The sequence below is a fragment of the Lissotriton vulgaris genome, chromosome 1_1 (genome assembly GCF_964263255.1).
Source record: "Lissotriton vulgaris chromosome 1_1, aLisVul1.2, whole genome shotgun sequence".
Taxonomy (NCBI): Eukaryota; Metazoa; Chordata; class Amphibia; order Caudata; family Salamandridae; genus Lissotriton; species Lissotriton vulgaris.
The window spans coordinates 1,053,263,353-1,053,282,182 of record NC_141685.1 but is presented as its reverse complement, the minus strand read 5'-3'; the positions used below and the strand labels follow the sequence as shown (position 1 = coordinate 1,053,282,182).

Genomic DNA, 18,830 nt, shown 5'->3' with positions numbered 1-18,830 from the left:
GATATTTCACTTTTTTTTAAATTTTAACTATTTTTGGTTGTTATATTTTGTAATGTTAATTAAGTAGTATTGATGATAGTGGATTAATTTTATTTGAGAATCAACTTCTGATTATTGTTTTTAATTTACTTTGTCAATAAAACCTGAGCTACTGAACCTATGTCCTAAGAATTCCTCTCATGTCACTTACCTTATGAGCGTTAAGAAATTGCCTAGGTTGTTAAATTTCATATGTTACTTTTTGGATTTAAACACATATGTTTCTCGGACCTTTAAGCAAGGTTCTAGAGATTAATGATTCGCAAGTCTTCTAAGCGCTATGTGACCCTTGTGCAGACGTATTACAATCATACGTCTCTAAATGCCGCATGAACATGGAATACATATAATGTATTTATAAGATTCCAAGGACTGCGCATCTTGGGTACAGATGGAATGGTTTCATAAATGCTATTCAGAGGTGGCAGAATAGTTTTGAGTGTTAATCGCCCCCCCCCCTGTCTTCTGCTATGATCTCAAAGTCACAATTCCAACTTCAGCCTCGCAGTGTCAACTGTTCACTCGTCCAGTGTCACCTGATTGGACACTTTATTATTTGGACTTAGGAATAAACATATTATTTACCTCTTAGGAGTTGCAAAACAGCGACACCGAGTTCTGTTAAGCGTAATGTATTCACCTAGCTTCTAAGCGTTGTAAAACTCAAGTGCAGACATTCTGTATTTTTAGGGTTCTGAGCACTACATACCTTAAATTAAGCCACAGAGTTTTCGCAACTTTCTAGGCAGTATATATACACAGCAGAAATAGACACTTTGATTTCTATGTACTGTATTCATATAGCACCATGTGCTTTACAGCTCAGGGTAGATCTAACATATTATTCATTACGTTTCTAAACGCTATACGCATTTGGTACTGGGACATCAAGTATAAATATTATGCATTTATTAGGCTTCTAGGCACTATTTCTGTGAGGTCTAAACATAATACGTTCATTAAGTCTTTTAAACCATATACGTTTCAAGTATAGATGATATATTGATAATGCATCTAATTCATCTACGCTTCTTGCACTGGAAATACGTTGACGAGGTTTCCAAGCGCTATACATTTTGGGTATTCATAAGGTTAGTATGTGTTTTACAGCTTGGATACGAATACAATATATTCATAAGGTTTCCAAACCCTGCACCACCCAGGTACAAGCATTGAATATTCTTAGTGCCTCTATAAACTATATACCTCATCTAAAGACATTCTGTTTTGATGGACGTTAGAACGTCATACATCTCGGGCAGAGACAATGTATTCACAAGAGTTCTAAGTTACTTAGTAATGTACTTATAAGACTTCATAGCCTTGTTTATAGATAGCTTTTCTAAGCGCTATACATTTCAGGCATAAAACATGTATTCCTAAGGCTTCTAGGCGCTCTACAGTTCGAATATAGACACTGTATGCAGCACTGCTCTTGATTTCATAGTACAACTCACTTGATTAAAGTCAATGTATATTATGTTACGTTGATGTATGCATGTTACATGTAAGTAGGATGTATTGCTGCCCCTCCTTAGACACCCATAGGTGGGCTTGGCGCTCTGGAATATGGCACCGACCTGAATGCTGCCGCCCTAAATGGAAAATCAAGCAGGCTGCCCCATACATGCACATACAGGTAACCTAGGGAGGCACTGGCAAGGAGGTGAGCCTTTCTGCTTGGATACTAAAAGATTGGGTCATCATAAATCTAAAAAGAGGCCTAAAATATGATTAAAATGATGTAAACTGTTGTTTAATTTATAAATCATTTTTCAAATCTAGCCACTTCGAACATATCCTCAAGCCAAGAATGAATCGTTGGAATAACATTTGCCCTAAAAAATAGTAATATATTAACTTTGGCTAAACTGAGAGCAGTGGAAAGCCATTTAAGGAAATAAATGTACATGGGTTGGGTTGGAGAGTGTGGGTTTCCATAACAGCCGTTCGGTAAAAGGGACATTAGTTGGTGGAGGGCGTAGAACCATAGTGAATAATCATAGCTTCTTGGTGCTATCCAATTTATAAACAAGCATGCTGTGCTGAGATTTCTTCTAAGCCACATGCATATCAGAACAAGCATACTTCATGAAGGTCGTGGGGGCTGCACACTTGGGGGCACACCTCATGTTGGCACTAGGTTTCTAGGCACCTCACATGTCGCATGTGAACCATAAAGTTTTTTTAAGTTGGTGAGGTGGGAGTTTTCACTTCCTGCCCCACAGTAATTCCAGATTGCAGTACTCCTATTATCAATGAATGTCGCCTCCTCCCGCACCCCCACCCCTAACACATGGGAAGTGAGTGCACAGGGGCTGAGGAGAGTGGTTGGTAGAGGAGGGGGCGCACTGAAGCCTTTAGGAGCATCTCCTGGCGACCAGTCCGCCGCACGGGGCAGCAGGAGCCAGAGGGGAGGTGGCATTTCTGAGCTGGCCAGAGTCTTAAAGAAGCAGGAAGGGGAAGGGGAGGGGGAGGCAGGAGGAAGGCGCTGCAGGAGGTGGGGAGCCGGGCTGGGCTGCAGAGGGAGAGGAGCAGAGCATAGGGAGAGACAGGAGGCAGGGGCAGAGGGGGGTATAAACCAGGGAACGTGACAGAGGGGCTGGAGATAAACATTGTGGGACGTGAGGCGGTGTTAGCGCAGGAACAAAATGCACTGATGATGCATAAACGTATAAGCAGAACAAATGACCGAAGAAGAACAGACGAAAAAGTCTCTGAGTACAGCATGGACAGACATAAATGACCAGTCGCCACTGCAATATATACATGTATGTACCAAAACAAAAGAGATTATGTAAACATTAATCTTTAAATATAAACCCATTAATAATAAGTGGATACTAAAAGATTGGGTCATCATAAATCTAAACAAGCATCACTCAGACGGACAGCGCATGCGCAAGACCGGTAGCATGCGAGACACAAGAACAGGAAAGGAGAGAGCCCCCTGCTTGCTGGAAGGATGTCTTCCTGTCATACAAATAATTTTTACAACTAAGTGGGAAAAGTGTCAAGCGTTTCTGGGAGTTGTAGTCGTGATTTTTTTTACTTTGACTAACACACCTGAAAACATCGATTTGTAACGGCTAGAGCGGCTGAGTTTGAAGCTGGGAAACCAGGTTCGAGTCTGGTGGGAGTCTCAAACAGCCTGGGATCCCGGGCAAATCAATTACTCTCCAGGTGCCTAGAAATCAATGTGTCAGTCTGTAATGCAACTGGTGCTCATGGAAAGCGCTCCAACACCTTCGGGTCGAGTTCGCGATATATAAAAACTGCAACAAGAGTCTGTGCCGGGAAGGTGATGAAAGATTTAGAAAGCAGGCAAGGCTACCGACTAATTTTACACTGGTCACGGTTAACACTCTTTTCTAGAAGAGAGAAGACACGTTTATCTTGGTGGGTTGAATTAAAAAAAAAAAAAAAAAAAAAAACAAACACATGGCGCACGCTGGTGTCCAATAAAGAATAGGCGATCAGTAACGTGCACGCTCAGAGAGCAGACTGTACTGAATGTTCTGTGTACATTCGCAGAATCCTTCAAAGCACATCTGACATCATTCTTTGCTCCCGCCAATCCGGTCCTTTACACTGCAAACACTCCCACAAGTCCATGCAATTAGAGGACTTAACATTCTGAACAAGCACCTACCTCTCAGTGCCCTCACTGCGTTGCAAAACTTCTCAATGCCGGCCAGGAAGAGAGCAGCGATCAGCGCGCGGCGGGGACGCTGGCACCGGGAGCGTGCGCGCGACTGAATCCGTGCGTGGCCAGCACTTGTCGCTCCCTCTCCCATTAGGATTGCTGGGCGCGTGCCCAGCTCTTGTCTCCTTTTGTCGGTTTTGGCGGCTGACATGATTACAATAGTTCTCTGCCGAGAACGCGCTTCGCGCGTCTCTAGGCCGAGACCTAAAAATGGATGCTCAGTTTTCCAATGGGTTTGCAAAGAAGGCATTCAAAATTAACTAGTTAAGTGTTAGATCCATTGACCACACATGCCTTGTACTCTTAGTTTCAAAGTGACAAACAGTGCAAAAATCGTAATCCCATACCCAAGTACATACCTTGTAATGTAGGCCTGCCTGTTCCATCTTACTCACACTGTGCATTTGATGGTCTGTGGAAGTCCAACACACCGAACAGATCAATTCTTGATCATCCTCACAGAACATCTGTAGTGGCTGCTCATGTTTTGTACAAATATTTGGCTCCTCCTGCTTTAACTTTCCCCCAGGGCCTTGGAGTAGGCAGTTGTTTAAGAGCTCTCTGTCTTGACATATTAGTCCACATTCGGGGCAAGTGAAATTATCCCCTCTTCTCTCCCAGAACTGACGGATGCAGCTGGTGCACAAGTGGTGTCCACAATCTAGTGCCACTGGATACTCGATAGGTTCATCACATATAGAACAAGTGGAAAATTTCACTAGATCAAGAAACCCATTTGCTTCTGCCATGACCCCAAAAATGGAGTATGATGACCGTTGACCTTCTTGATGCTATTTTTACAGCCTCCAGATGTAAGACACTGAGGAGAGAGGGAGAAAGTGGCTTATCAATGAGTGCTTTAAAGATAGTATTACTACCAAGATAACCATATCTAAATTCATTTTTGGCAGCCTACACATTAAGTTCTCTTAAAAGATCTGCACAAAATATATTACAGCATGCATTTTGTCCCACTCTGAAACAAGTCAGCTTTTGGTGTCCAGCAATGTTAAGTGGTGGAGAAGGATGTGGTACTATGCAAGTCTCAAATTACTGGTGTTATATTTTCCCCAAATAAACTTCCCACCCATATGACTGAAAGGATTACACTACTTTTCAAAAACCATTGTTTAGACCAATTTCAACTATACAAAGCCCTATACAAACATTATAATCAAAACATAATCGTGTATGTATCTAATATCTTTTTTATGTGTATATAAAAAATGTTTTATTGAGATGTATTGTGAGATATGTATTGATATACTATGAAATTCATGTTATTGTGAAGAATATGTGGAATTGATTTTAATGGATTGTTAACAAATATGCATCTATTTCTGAACTTCTTTTAATAAAAAGTATTTAGATACATACACGATTAGTTTTTGATTATAATGTTTGTATAGGGCTTTGTATAGTTTGAAATTGGTCTAAACAAATGGTTTTTGAAAAGTAATGTGAGTATATGAGTTAGAACACTTAGAAAGGAATTTCTTTGTTTGATTGCGATATTTCCCGGTCCTTTCTGGGTTTGCTTGGGAAAACTCTTTTTAGAGTGAAATGAGTACCCCACATTCAATACAGCGAAAAAAGAATTTCATAGAATTTGGCAAGTAATTAAAGTGTATATTAACCTAACTCCATTTCCAATAGTGAACCTTCTTGCAGATTCACCCCTCTCTCTGACCCACAAAGCGTCATTGGAGCAGGAGCAAGTTTATAGATAACTAGTTTGCTTTATGTTTAAGTCTAATTGAGCATTTGATTGGTTAAAAGCTGAAGAACACTTGATGAGCTTCCAACTTGGGTTCAAGAATTTCACACAAAACAGGCCAAATTAGGTTTGATAAGCCATCACACTGGTTGATTGAGGCACCATTTACCTGCATCTTTATGGAAGACTTGTTCAGCAAGCTATGCAAGGACATGGCCGCTGAGCGGGAGGACTTCTTTCAGGACCTAAAGGAGGTGAAACATGAGTTGGGGGACTTGTGTCAGCGGATCTGTACGCTAGAAGAGGAAATTGTATTGCTCAAAGAGGAGGTGCTCAAACTGTACAACTAGAATAGACACTTAGATGATCTGGAAAACAGATTCTGCAGATCTAATATTCGAATAAGGGTGGTTCTCAGCAATATAGAAGCGTCTGCCTTCGAGGACTAAGCAAAACGGCTCTTCCACCATATCCTCCCTGGGCTGGTACAGGTGGACATCCAGCTCGATAACACTCATTGGGCCATCAGTTGCTGACTAAGCCACCTTCTCAGCCTCCCATTAGACCTATGCTAGGCTGGATTACTTCCCGAGAACCACACATCTCCACACAAACCATATAAGCGAACATTGAGACATTTGCCCTTTCCAATCACTAGCCTATCACCATCTTATTATGGGTGGCACCCATAAACACACCTACACAAACATGGGGACTTAATGGCAATCGACTGAAACATGAGTCAGCGATAGATACTATCAAACTGATCATAGTAGACTTTCTCAACATAAACAAAACCCCTGACATGACCATCCGGACACTGTGGGAAACATTGAAAGCAGTTATCTGAGGAGAATTTCTCTCGCAAGTGGCACAATTCAAAAGACAGACTTGATAAGAAACTGGACCTAGAGGGTGAAGGTTGCAGACCTAGAGAAAGCCTATAAACAAACTGCGTCCAAACGCATATGGCACCTTACATTAGCAAGACACTAGATACGGACAAGGAAGAACTGACACTACTGCGGCTAAAACACTGCTAAACAGGGAGCAATAAGGCGGGGCATCTACTGGTCTGCAAGTAGAGAGCGTCTTGATGTGCGACATGAGTCATGTCTGCTTTGTGCGTTGGATAATGTCAGAAAACTCAGTAAAATAGATTCAAATCATAAAGAAGAATCGGAAAGGTCTAATGATAGATGTGCTCTTTCGGTTATCAAAAGGGTTTGTAGTGCATAGTTGACCCAATCAAGGAACTGGAGCAACAAGCTACGTCCTTTTGGAATTTGAGGGAACAGCTGATGTTTTGTAATGGAGAGCTCAGAAAAAGTAGGATAAAACGGATTAAACTGGCTAATGAAGTGCATCTTGGGAGGAATCTTACCAAGGACAGCGAAAGAAAAAAGTATCGACCATCAAGCAAGAGAGTTGGACAAGGATTTTTTAATATGTGCCACTTATGACAAAACATCTGCTGTGCTCCTTTGTCACCTGTAGTAATAGCCAAGGATACTTTGGTAACGTTAGACGTCTGCATGTGTGCGTTTGTATTTATATGCAGTAAAGAAACAATGTCCCGAGAGGTGAGGATATGTAGACAATTAAAACATGCATGCACATAGCATTACTTGTACAGAAAGAAGGAGAATACTTGTTGGTATGACAAAAAAATAGTTAATCATCTTTATATTATAACATTAGTTTCATGGTCGGATGATATACAGTTAGAAACGGCACTGCATAAATTGAATTGATGACAACCATATAAAACTTGGTGCATAAAAGTGTTCAAAGTGAAGGCAGTGACGCAAGTGCAAGTGAACAGCGTGGACGGCGCACTGTGAATAAGGTGCAGATAATTTACAGTGAGTGGCTCAAGGGCGCATGTGACAACGTGATATCACAGTAGGCAAAAGTTCTTTCAATTAAATGTAGAGCCACAAAGGAAGAGTGCGCCTGTTATTTAGGCTGTTAGGTCCACGGCGTTTCGATCCACATTAGTTTGGATCGTCATCAGGACTTGGTTGTCTGAGTTGGGGCGTGCTGTAAGGAAAGGAAGAGAGGTTCAGGGGTGGGGTTCCCGGAGTTGGAGAGAAAAGACATGTAAAGGGAGGCTGTAAAGTACCTTGGATCGATTCCGGTAGCGTGAATCGTCTATTTAGCAAGTCTCCACGAATAGGAGGGGCAGTCTATGGCAACTTGTGCAGGCCCAGTCAAGGATCGTCTGCGGTTTGCATGAGGGCACTGGGGAGTCAAGGAAGGTTCAGAAAAGGACTGTTTAGATGGAGTGAACTAAACTGTCGTGCTTTGCTTGTGTGGGTCAAGTTTACGGATATCAGCATGATACCAATTGAGGGCTATACTGTTAGGCAGTAATTAGGGGGCTAGGGGACCTAATTACCACGTACCTTGAGTAAGCTGTGCCTCGATCGGCCGGGATAAGTCCGCCGTGTTCCAGCACGTTGGCAGTGGAAAAGTAAAAGGGGGGCGATCATTATCGGCTCATAGTTGTGGTCAGGGAGCATGGGGGTAATGAGTGGTATTTGTCGGGTGACGGGGCTAATACCTGAATAAATCGGCCTGCTGGTGCTCCAGTGAAGGCGAGCGTTGGAAAAGCGGTAACGGCGAGGATTGCTTGTTTTTACTTCCGCGTCTGGGCGGAGTTAGATCGGTAAGGGAGGGGGGCGGGAACTGGGCGTGCCAAGGAGCATCAGCGGTTGTTAGCTAACACGAAGGGGAGTGTCAGGGGTGTAGCTCTAGTGACGTTTCGGGAGCCGTGAGTGGAGCATTACCATAGTGACGCGTCCTCGGGCGGGAGGAGGGAGAAGTTGATATTAAAGGAAATTTGAGCATTAAACAAATCATAACGTATTACCACAGTTATTACCACCGCATTAAAAAAGCCATAATGTCTTACCACATGCCTAGAGGCATCTTTTTGTTACAGCCCATGTCTATTTACGGGGTAATCGATGTAGTGCACTTGGTTAGTTGGACAGAAAAACTCAGAAATTTTCTACAGTATTATACACCACATTTTCCACATGTTACAACAAAAGGCTAATTATCAGCATTAGGTCACTTGTGCAGTAGCCTATTGGCAGATCTGGTGTGTGCCGCTGAGAAACATGTTATACATTTGGTATAGAGGTGTGGTCACGTATTGGGAAAGGCAAGGTTTGACAAGTGCACAAAGGATGTGGATGTAGACCGGAAGTGGTCTGGAGGTTGGGTTGGTCTATCAGTCTATTCAGTGTATGTGGGGGTTAGCATGTAAGATATGGGTACAGATTGTCTGTGGACCGTTTGATGAATCATGTGGTAACAGTACCATTCCATTCGTCAATTGTATTGAGACAGGATTGATAGAGTCTCAAATGGTCATCCATTTGCATTCAGCCTTGTTTAGGAGAATTTCTCCTCGAGTAGGCAGTGTGGGTTTCTCTATCACTTGCCAATGAATGTCAGTGTCCAGGTGACCATGTTGCAGGAAGTGTGATACCAAGGGTGCTGTCAATGTTTTGCAATTGATCCGGCTCTTATGCTGGATGATGCTTTGCTTAATCATTTGTGTCGTCTGTCCAATGTAGATTAGGTCGCATGGACACTTGATCGCATAGATCACGTTTTGTGATCTGCAGTTCGTGTGTTTAGTCAGTTTATGTGAGCGACCATTGACTGCAAATTCTTTGGTATTTGTGGTCAGGTTGCATACACTGCAATTTTGGCACCTGTAGTTTCCCACTATCGGATCAAGGCCCCAGGCAGCTGTGATGGTATTTCTTTCATGGTTGGTTTGTGGCCATGTATCAGATGATTAGCAAAATTGTTTTGTTGCCGCGTTGGTAGGAGAATAAAGGGGCTTCTTTGAATTGTTCATGTGAGCGTAGTAAAGGCCAATTTTTTCTGATGATTTTATTGATTTTGTTGCGGTGAGGACTGAATTTTGAAACGAAAGGGATCCTGGTCATAGATTTCCAAGATTGGGTGGTGAGGAGATGTTCTCTGTGAGGAGATGTTCTCTGTGACAGTACCACGCTCTTTTCTTTGCTTTGGTGACCAATCGTTTAGGATATTCACGATGTATCAATTTTGTGATGAGGATGTCGGCCTCCCTGAAATAGTCTTTTTTCCATTTACAATTCCGGCGGATCCGGAGGAATTGGCCATACGGTAGTCCATCACGTAGACCGCGGGGATGGTAGCTGGAGTATAGCAGCAGGGCGTTCTTTTCGGTCGGTTTGCGGTATAGGGTTGTGCCCAGAAGCCCTTCTTCTGCATGGATGGTAACATCTAAAAATGGCAAGTCATTCTGTTTGCAGTCACTTGTAAATTTCAGATGTTCTTGTGAGTGGTTAAGCCAGTGAATGAAGGGGTTTAGTGTGTCAGCCGTGCCATTCCACAGTAATACCATGTCGTCTATATACCTGCGCCAGAGGTTGATGTTCTGGAAAAAAGGATTAATGGGTGATAAGATCACGGTCTTCTCTAGATAATGCACAAACAAAACTGCAAAGTTCGGGGCGAAGCAAGCGCCCATTGAAACGCCTTTCACTTGTAGGTAGTAGGTGTCTCGGTAAAGGAAATAATTGTTTTTCAGTGCTATCCGGAGGAGATTCATGATGAAATCTGTGGGGATCCGCGTGGGTTGAGGTCTAGAGAGAAGGAGGGTGTGGATCACTTGTAGACCTTCATTGTGGGTACATTTGTATAGAGGGATTCAATGTCAAGCCCTGCCATGACTTGAGTGGTGGTATCAAATGGTAAATCCTCAATTGTGTTGATCAGGTCCATTGTATCGCGGATATAGGTATCGGTCTCAGGGACAAATGATTTTATTATGGAGTCTATGTATTTTCCCAGTGGTTCTAGGATGGAACCGCACCCAGAAACAATCGGCCTGCCTGGTGGACTTATCCCGGCCAATCGAAGCACAGATTACTCAAGGTACGTGGTAATTAGGTCCTCTAGCCCCCTAATTACTGCCTAACAGTATAACCCTCAATTGGTATCATGCTGATATCAGTAAACTTGACCCACACATGCAAAGCACGACAGTTTAGTTCACTCCATCTAAACAGTGCTTTTCTGAACCTTCCTTGTCTCCCCAGTGCCCTCATGCAAACCGCAGACGATCCATGACTGGGCCTGCACAAGTTGCCATAGACTGCCCCTCCTATTCGTGGAGGCTTGCTAAATAGACGATTCACGCTACCGGAATCGATCCAAGGTACTTTACAGCCTCCCTTTACATGTCTTTACTCTCCAACTTCCGGAACCCCACCCCTGAACCTCTCTTCCTTTCCTTACAGCACGCCCCAACTCAGACAACCAAGTCCTGATGACGATCCAAACTAATGTGGATCGAAACGCCGTCGACCTAACAGCCTAAATAACAGGCGCACTCTTCCTTTGTGGCTCCACGTTTAATTGAAAGAACTTTTGCCTACTGTGATATCACGTTGTCACATGCGCCCTTGAGCCACTCACTGTAAATTATCTGCACCTTATTCACAGTGCGCCGGCCATGCTGTTCACTTGCACTTGCGTCACTACCTTCACTTTGAACACTTTTATGCACCAAGTTTTATATGGTTGTCATCAATTCAATTTATGCAGTGCTGTTTCTAATTGTAGATCATCCGACCATGAAACTAATGTTACAATATAAAGAGGATTAACTATCTTTTGTCATACCAAGGAGTATTCTCCTTCTTTCTGTACAATTAATGCTATGTGCATGCATGTTTTAATAGTCTACATATCCTCACCTCTCAGGACATTGTTTCTTTACTGAACCTGACCTACCCAGTCCTAAATTGGTATATGGGTTACACTCCTGTAAATCTTACAAGTCTGTATTTATATAGCACCTTCTACCAAGAGGTCTCGTAGAGCTGTATTCATACCGCTGTGGAACCCTTCCTGGCTTTCCTGTGAGATGTCAACTCCTGGGCACCCCCAAGGTGAAGCCGGGCATCCAAGCAGTGCTGGGGCCGTTGTGGAGATTAAGCAAGCTATTGCCCAGAGTCATAGAGTGGGACCCATGATTCGACTAGGCACTGAGGCGAGAATTATCAGGTCCGGGGAAATGGAGTCCAAGAGCTGCCGAGGCGGGAATTGAACCCTGCTCCCGGGCCAGACCTCTGCATCAGGGTCTGCCGCTCTAACCATTGAGCCACGCTTCTACATCATGGGACCATTTGATTTGTTACCATTTGCAGAGAGATGTTCTGTTGCTGGTAGATTACACCACATGGATTTCCAGCAAGTGTGCAAGTAAAGTGAATACCACAGTAGTTCTAGAATTCCTTAAGAAGGAGTCTACCAGATATGGGTTACCATAGTACCTAACAGATAGTATTCAGGTAATCAGGCGAGGAGGATGCTGAACTTATGTAATTATCTGACTGCAGCATTGTCAGTGCCACAGGTATAAAAAGGGCTGACTGCTACATCAGGTTGAGCAAAATAATCTAGGCAGTCTGAGGACACCATGGGGAGACTGTTGGCACCAAATGTTCAAGGGGTTTTAAATCCTCTTGGAGACACAGCACAGTTGACAAGTGGGCATCTTGTTGGCCCACATGCACATGGAAATAGTCAAAGCAGGGAAGAGGCTGACAATGGAAGGCCATGCACCACTGTCCTGGGAACAACATGAGCAGCTCATTCAACGCCACAAACAGTAGGATTTCACACCAGAGGTCCTGGTGCTCATCATACGGACAACTCCACGCACAGGCTCTTGCTTATAGACGCCACAGCGATAAACAAAATCGTGAAGTGTTTTTATATCTTGATGTTAGGTTTGCCAGATATTAGTAGACTGGTCTCAAGAAGGCTCTTCATTCTGTAGGCTTCAGTTTCATATCAGCCCTCAATACAGTTTGGCCTCCACAACGCAAAGTGAATTAAGGTGGGTTCCCAGCTCACAAGACAATGTCTCCTCCTCCTTAGCTTAAAGCAACAGTATGTTTGTGTGCCTCCGTCTTGGAGGCACACAAACATACTGCAAACATACATACACAAACATACATAGTTGCGCTTCCTTTCGTCACCCCTGTCGTCTCCTCCTGCATCCTCCCTCTATTTATGTCTCTCCTACCCTCCTCTCTCAATGTATTGAGACTGAACTATTTTGTCTGATACCCGATGGAGCTACTTGGTTTAGCTATAGGGGAGATGGGCCGTGGATTCCCTCCTTGGTCGTCACCTACCCAGACGTTCTTTAGGCAGACTTCTTTTCGTCTCTCCTTATTGTCTCTTCCCTAGCTACTATCCTCTCTCCCCTGAATCTCTCCCCCTGCCTGCTACTCAGCCTACCCCCAGTCCTTTGTGCCCTTTGTCTAAGCACTCCTCCTCCCCTTGTTGGGGGAATGATCCAATATTTATACTCTGGAGTCTCAGCGAACCCGCTGAGTGAGTCCACTGCGCCAAGGGACCCACTCACACTTGGGTATGGTATGGCACCCCTTGCCAAAGCACTCTCTCTCCCCTTTTTGGGGAAGGATCCAGTGTGTAGGCCTTTGAGTCTCAGAGACCCCTCTGAGAGAGTCCACTGCGTAAAGGGAGCCTCTCGCAACAGAGATAGGGAAGTGATACCACAACCCCAGGGATCACAGCTTGCTGGACTTTGGACGTTGCCTTGACTCGTCTACCGGTTTGTGTCCCAGTCACCCTTCCCCTCCCTCTTCCCATGCTGTGTCTCTCACCCGCCCCTCCTCTTTCCCACCTTCATTACCTGTCAACTTCCCCTGCTCCAACCCCCCCTCCCCTGAATCTCTCACCTTGCCTGCTGTTTACCCTTACATATTTGTGCTTATTGTTTATCTCTACCTTACAAGTAACTATGTTGCCATGCTCTAAGAACTGTGTAACCTTTGTAACGATGTAACCTGTAACTATGATCTGATCCTCATGTAAAGCGCTCCGATACCTCCGGGTCTAGCCAGCACTATATAAAACTTTAAATAAATAAATAAATAAAATACAATTACTGCTTCAGTTCTAGTTTGTGCCCAGATTTCCTTGAAGTTAAAAGTAGACTATATGATCTACAGCACAGGGCCAACTTACAGCCACAAACAGCTGGAGTTGATTTCAAACGAAATATCCACTAATATTTAAACCCACCATTCATATTTTAAATAAGACAATTGCAAGCAAGTAGTTCTTCCAAAATTTATAATGCAGTTCCATGGAAATCAGCATCTCATAATGACTCTGGTGCCGTGAAGAAGGCAGTCATCCTACAGGATCCAACCAATGGCAGACTGGGCGTCGTTATCCTGGACAGAGTTTGACACAGGATTTTTGGGGGGGGGTGCTTTAGGTAAGTTTCCCATCTTCCCTGTTGGACAGGCCTCGTGGCCGACCCGTCCCCTCCCCGCATGGCGGGTCACGGACCCCTGCTCCTCCTGTTCCCCGGACAAGAACCACCCCTGCAACCCGCCGGGGCAACCCCCGGCCCTTCCCCGACGGAACCAGGGCTCCTGAACACCACCGTATCGGCTGGCCCGGGTCCCTTCCAGAACCCCTGTCTCCGGCCCAACCGCCATTTTGGACACTACACGACTGGACCTCGGCCTCGGGCCCAGCCAGGCCTCGACATCGAGGCACCACCATCCGCCCAGGGGGTGAAGAGACCACTTGGCAGGTCAATGGGAGAAGGAGTGTCGATGGCTCCCCTCCGCCAGGTGTCGATCGCCCCCAGCCTCCCCGGGCGCTGGCTCCACCCCCCTGCTGGGTGTCTGGACTCCCTCATCCCGGACCTCCCGACCCCCAAGTGCGAGGGTCCGGACATCAAAGGGCGCCAGACCTATAACTGGGGCAGCTCCAGAGCAGGAGGGCAGTTGTATCCTGGAGTCGAGAGACACCGAGACGAACTCATCCTTGGAAGCCTGCTGGCGCTGGCGCTGCTGCGGCGCCTCTTCGTGAACCACCTTTCAAGGCCTGCTGGCGCTGCCGCGGCCCTCCTCGTCGTGAACCATCTTCAAGGCCTGCTGGCGCTGCCGCGGCCCTCCTCGTCGTGAACCATCTTCAAGGCCCGCTGGCGCTGCCGCGGCCCCTCCTTGCGAACCCTCCAGCTCGAGGATTGTGAGCTCCACCTCTGCAGCTTCTGTACCAGACCGGTACTCAGACTGTCCCGCTACCCTTTTCCCCAAAGAGACTAGAATTGACGGGATCCTCGTATCCTGGTCCTGCTGTACCGCTCATCACCTTGCCTAAAGATATATATAAAAGTGTGCAGAACTCATCTCTGTGTGGTGTCTATCTGTGGGGGGGAAGTTACCTGTCTGTACGATTACCGGAGAAGGCCCTCACCGGAGGCCTCTCCCCCTGTACTCAGCCGACCCTCCGGGTCCCCGTCTAACATTCCCTATGGAAAGATTTGATAGATGCCATGTCCTTGGCCGCACTAATTCAGGGGCACCTTCTTTCAGACCACAGGCTGACCAGCTGAGCCAAGCATGATCAAGGGGGACAAACACACAGAAATCGACCCGCTTATTTGAATTTAGAACCAAACACACATTACCTGGCATATGATGTTTCGTGCAGTGGTAAAGGGAGGAGGGAGAAAACATAGGGAGCACCCAAGAAGGGGAAATTGGTCACCTGAAAAGCCTGGTGCTACACACATATATAGTAGGACTCCCACTACACACACCTATGCTTAGGGAGCAATGAGGGTACCTGGACCTGAAGCAGCAGGAAGTGTCCCCAGCTTGGTGTAGACAGAAGACCTATACAGCATGACAATCAATTAGCTGCCACCACACATCAGTCATGTAATAGCCATGATGGTATGACAATAGTCATGTCATAAGTTCCACTTTAGCTATGGTGGGTGTCTGTGGAGGCACGCCTACATTGCAGCTGGCATTCTAGTAATACAAAATTCTTCAGTATACCAAAAGTAATGCCACCGATACATAGCCAATTGTAGTTTACCAGGGGTGTTGGCAGTGCTAGGTTTCAAACCTAAAGTGCCCATAAATTGTATTATATGACAATAAATGGGTGTGCACCTCAGCATTTTATCTGAACAGCTTCAGTGGATGAAACATATTGTTACCAAGTCATATTATCACAATGGTATTCCTGGTTGTTTTTCAATTTACTACTGGATTTGCAGCAATCTTTGAAAATTATTTTTGATTCAGTACCTACCATCACTCTTTGCCCTGCGTTTAACAGACACCAACTTGAGTTGTTTCGACAATATACTACCTTTATTTAACTGCAAATGCAAATGTAATGAGCATGTATTAATTCAACAGTAGAAAACCAAATGTAAGACTATTCAGCACAGGTATACGGCTTAAAGGCTCAAGCCTCAAGTGGTGTGGAAAGAGTCCTTACAACTTTTCTCCCAGACTGCATAAAATGGACAAGGGTCACTACTAGCTTAACCCCCATTTCTTTTTTTATGTATTTAATATTTTCATGCATAAAACATCAAAAAAGAAACATTTGCAATCTTTCACAATGAGCGTCCACTACAGCGAATATACACCATAGGTATACAAGCGCAATTGTATATCGAACTAAGAAGGTCTCCAGACATCGAGGTATTTATTGACACAAGAAGGGTACAAAGTTCCCCGGAAGAAAATGTGAAAAACAGTAGGTGTGTAGCGTAGAGGACAGAAAAAGGGGGGGAAATTCCCTTTTTGGAACTATAACCCTCACACACCCAGTAAACTAGGTGTCATGCTTCATCATATGGGTTCTGCTCCTCGTCAGACTGGCACTGCAATGTCTGACGGGCTCCCGAAACGGGGCTCTTTATCGGAGATCTTTTGTTCCAGTCATACGGTGCATGCGTGTGAGAGGGCAGAGGAAAGTGTAGTCGTGAAGTGAAGGTGGATTTAAAAAGGTGGGTAAGTCCACAATGCACTTTATTAACGTGGTTGACTCCCTTGATTAAAAAGGGGTGGGAAGGGAGATATATACCGAGAAGATTCACAGCAAAATATCTACAACCCTCAGGTCAGGTCAACAGGTTTCTTGCCGTCATGGCAATTCTTCAGGACCTAAGTGTTCTGTACTACACAGTGAGAAATTAAATAATGTAAATTACAACCTCATCTTGTAGGTCAGTAAGCGGCCAGGCCAAATGGTCCTACTCTAGTAATGCGACCCTAGGAGGTTCCCTAAGGTGCCCCGCAGACTGCTCCCGTGGGACCGGCACAATTGGGTATGGTACCTTCGGCGGCGCGCGGTCCAAGCCGTATAAACCTACCCCCACGACCAGGCGCTGTTCAGGGAAGGAGTTTCCAGGAAACCCCAGTGATGGAGCAAGGTTTTGTGGAAAAGAGACTTGCTCGGATGCAATCCACTCGTTTGACTTACTAACGAAGTTATTAAGTAGTGTTGTGACGAACTAACACGCACCACATGAACATGCGGTTAGTGAAGCTTGCATATGTGTGTAGTAATACAGATACCAATGAAGACGGACTAATACCGCTTTAAACGTTTTACTGTTGTGTGCATGTGTCAACTACATCTACGTAGTATGACGTATTTATGCTTGGAGGTAAATTCTGGCGCATGAGCAGAAGACACTAAAATGGAGTCTTGATGACTCCCGTGCATGGCATTTACTTACTTGAAACAAAAACAAGTAATTTTACTAATGCTAGAATAGTATTAATAAGTAAAGGGGAATAGAGTAGAGGTGGGTGGTATACAGTGCGACCACTTCATTTGTGAAATTAATATTTGTCTTTCTGACTATCACTAGTGCGTATTTGGGCCTCTCTCGCATAACGGAATTAAGCGGATTGATGCGAAGTCCGCGCATGCCATGAAGGCCATGACTGCGCATTTGAAAGAGCTATGGTTGAATATTACAGCATGGGAACGGAGGGTGAAGTTAAACGATGAAGACTCGTATTCAGAATGTAATTAAAATGTTGCGAAGTGAACTAAAAGACGTTGAGAACTAAATTTATGAATAAGAATTAAGGGGGATGGGTTTGCAAATAGTCTAACTGATTTTTATGACATTTAAGCATGGTGTGATGGAGCTTTCTCCCTTGCCTGACCAATCAGATTGCATATTTTTACGATATTGAAACATTAATGGGTGAAACATGCAGAACAAAAAGGTATGTTTAAGATCTCTTTAGTTAGTCAGATGACGATTTGCTGAGAGATGAAGAACTGAACGTTGGACATGACTATTTGCTGAGAGGCTGATGAATTGCAGAGATTGAATAAGATGCTGTTGCTGGGCAAGATGCTGAATCAAATGCAGAACCTGAAGAACCTTCTATCCTAATTTAATTGGGTTAGAAGAGAAGATCGCGGAAGAATCTCGAGGAGGAGGAGTGTGTCAGAGAGGGGTGCGGCGCAATCATCTGTATTCTAGAGAGGTCACCTATCCTGTCCTGGAGTCTGTCTCCAGGCCTAACCCGGGGGACCCTCAACAGCACTTTGGCCAGGGGGTTGGTCTTTCACACCATTCATGGTAACTATATTTTCTTTTTATTTGTGGATGCCCTATTCTCACTTTTCTCTCCCTTTCTAAGCTTTGATTATTGTATGAGTCCGAAGTATATGATTGGTGTTTATTAATTGAATTTTCTCTCCTATGAATGACGGTGACTGCACTGTATTTTTGAATGGTTCACATGCATCAATTTAGATAAAGATTTAAAATGTTCCAGAGTCTGTGGTTATTTTCATTGAAATAAAGTATAGTTAATTGTATGTCGTTTTCACCATCAACTAGTTCAACTAATGGTCCATTGACCAGAGGAAATATCTTTATGATCAGTGAAAGGTTAGTTAGAAATATTAAATAACTAATCTTGAACACTGTGAAATACAAACTTGACCCCAGCAGTTTTACACACTGTGAAGTTTATGGGCCCGGGTATAGGATAGTGGAGTACCTGTTGCTGGATCACCAGTACCTTGCAATATCTCTTTTGGCCACCACTAGGCCCAATACACTAAACAGGAGTTTGGCTCGAGGGCGGTCTACATCATTAGGAATCCCCAATATAATGTATTTTGGGTCAAGTTGGAGTTGTCCCTCTAGTATGTGTGAAAGCCACATGTGATCTTTTTCCAGCATATCTGTATGGGAGGGCAGTCCCATATTGTGTGCATAAAGGAGCCTATTTTCACTGAGGATATCAGACATGTGAGTGTGGGAACCTTGTCCATAGTATGTAGCTTTTGGCAATCATAATAGACCCTATATATGACCTTTAATGGGTGCAGACTTGCTTTTGTCTCTACGTTCCAGGGATGCTTCAATGCTTCCTGCCAATCGATGTCTTCCATTATACCCAAATCCTGTGTCCATCTCTCCCTCAAGTGCCCCAGTGAGTCCGGCATGTTGCC

The 18,830-nt window shown here is 44.5% G+C and overlaps 1 protein-coding gene across 1 annotated transcript in view; it reads right to left on the bottom strand.

Annotated features, from left to right (window-relative positions):
- LOC147748524 (E3 ubiquitin-protein ligase TRIM39-like) overlaps positions 1 to 18,830 on the bottom strand; it is a 718,477-nt gene that overhangs the window by 689,401 nt on the left and 10,246 nt on the right. The window contains exon 2 of the mRNA XM_086936451.1: positions 4,105 to 4,565. Within this exon, the coding sequence (XP_086792577.1) occupies positions 4,105 to 4,494 (390 nt within the window). The 5' untranslated portion in view covers positions 4,495 to 4,565. The remainder of the gene's footprint in view (positions 1 to 4,104; positions 4,566 to 18,830) is intronic.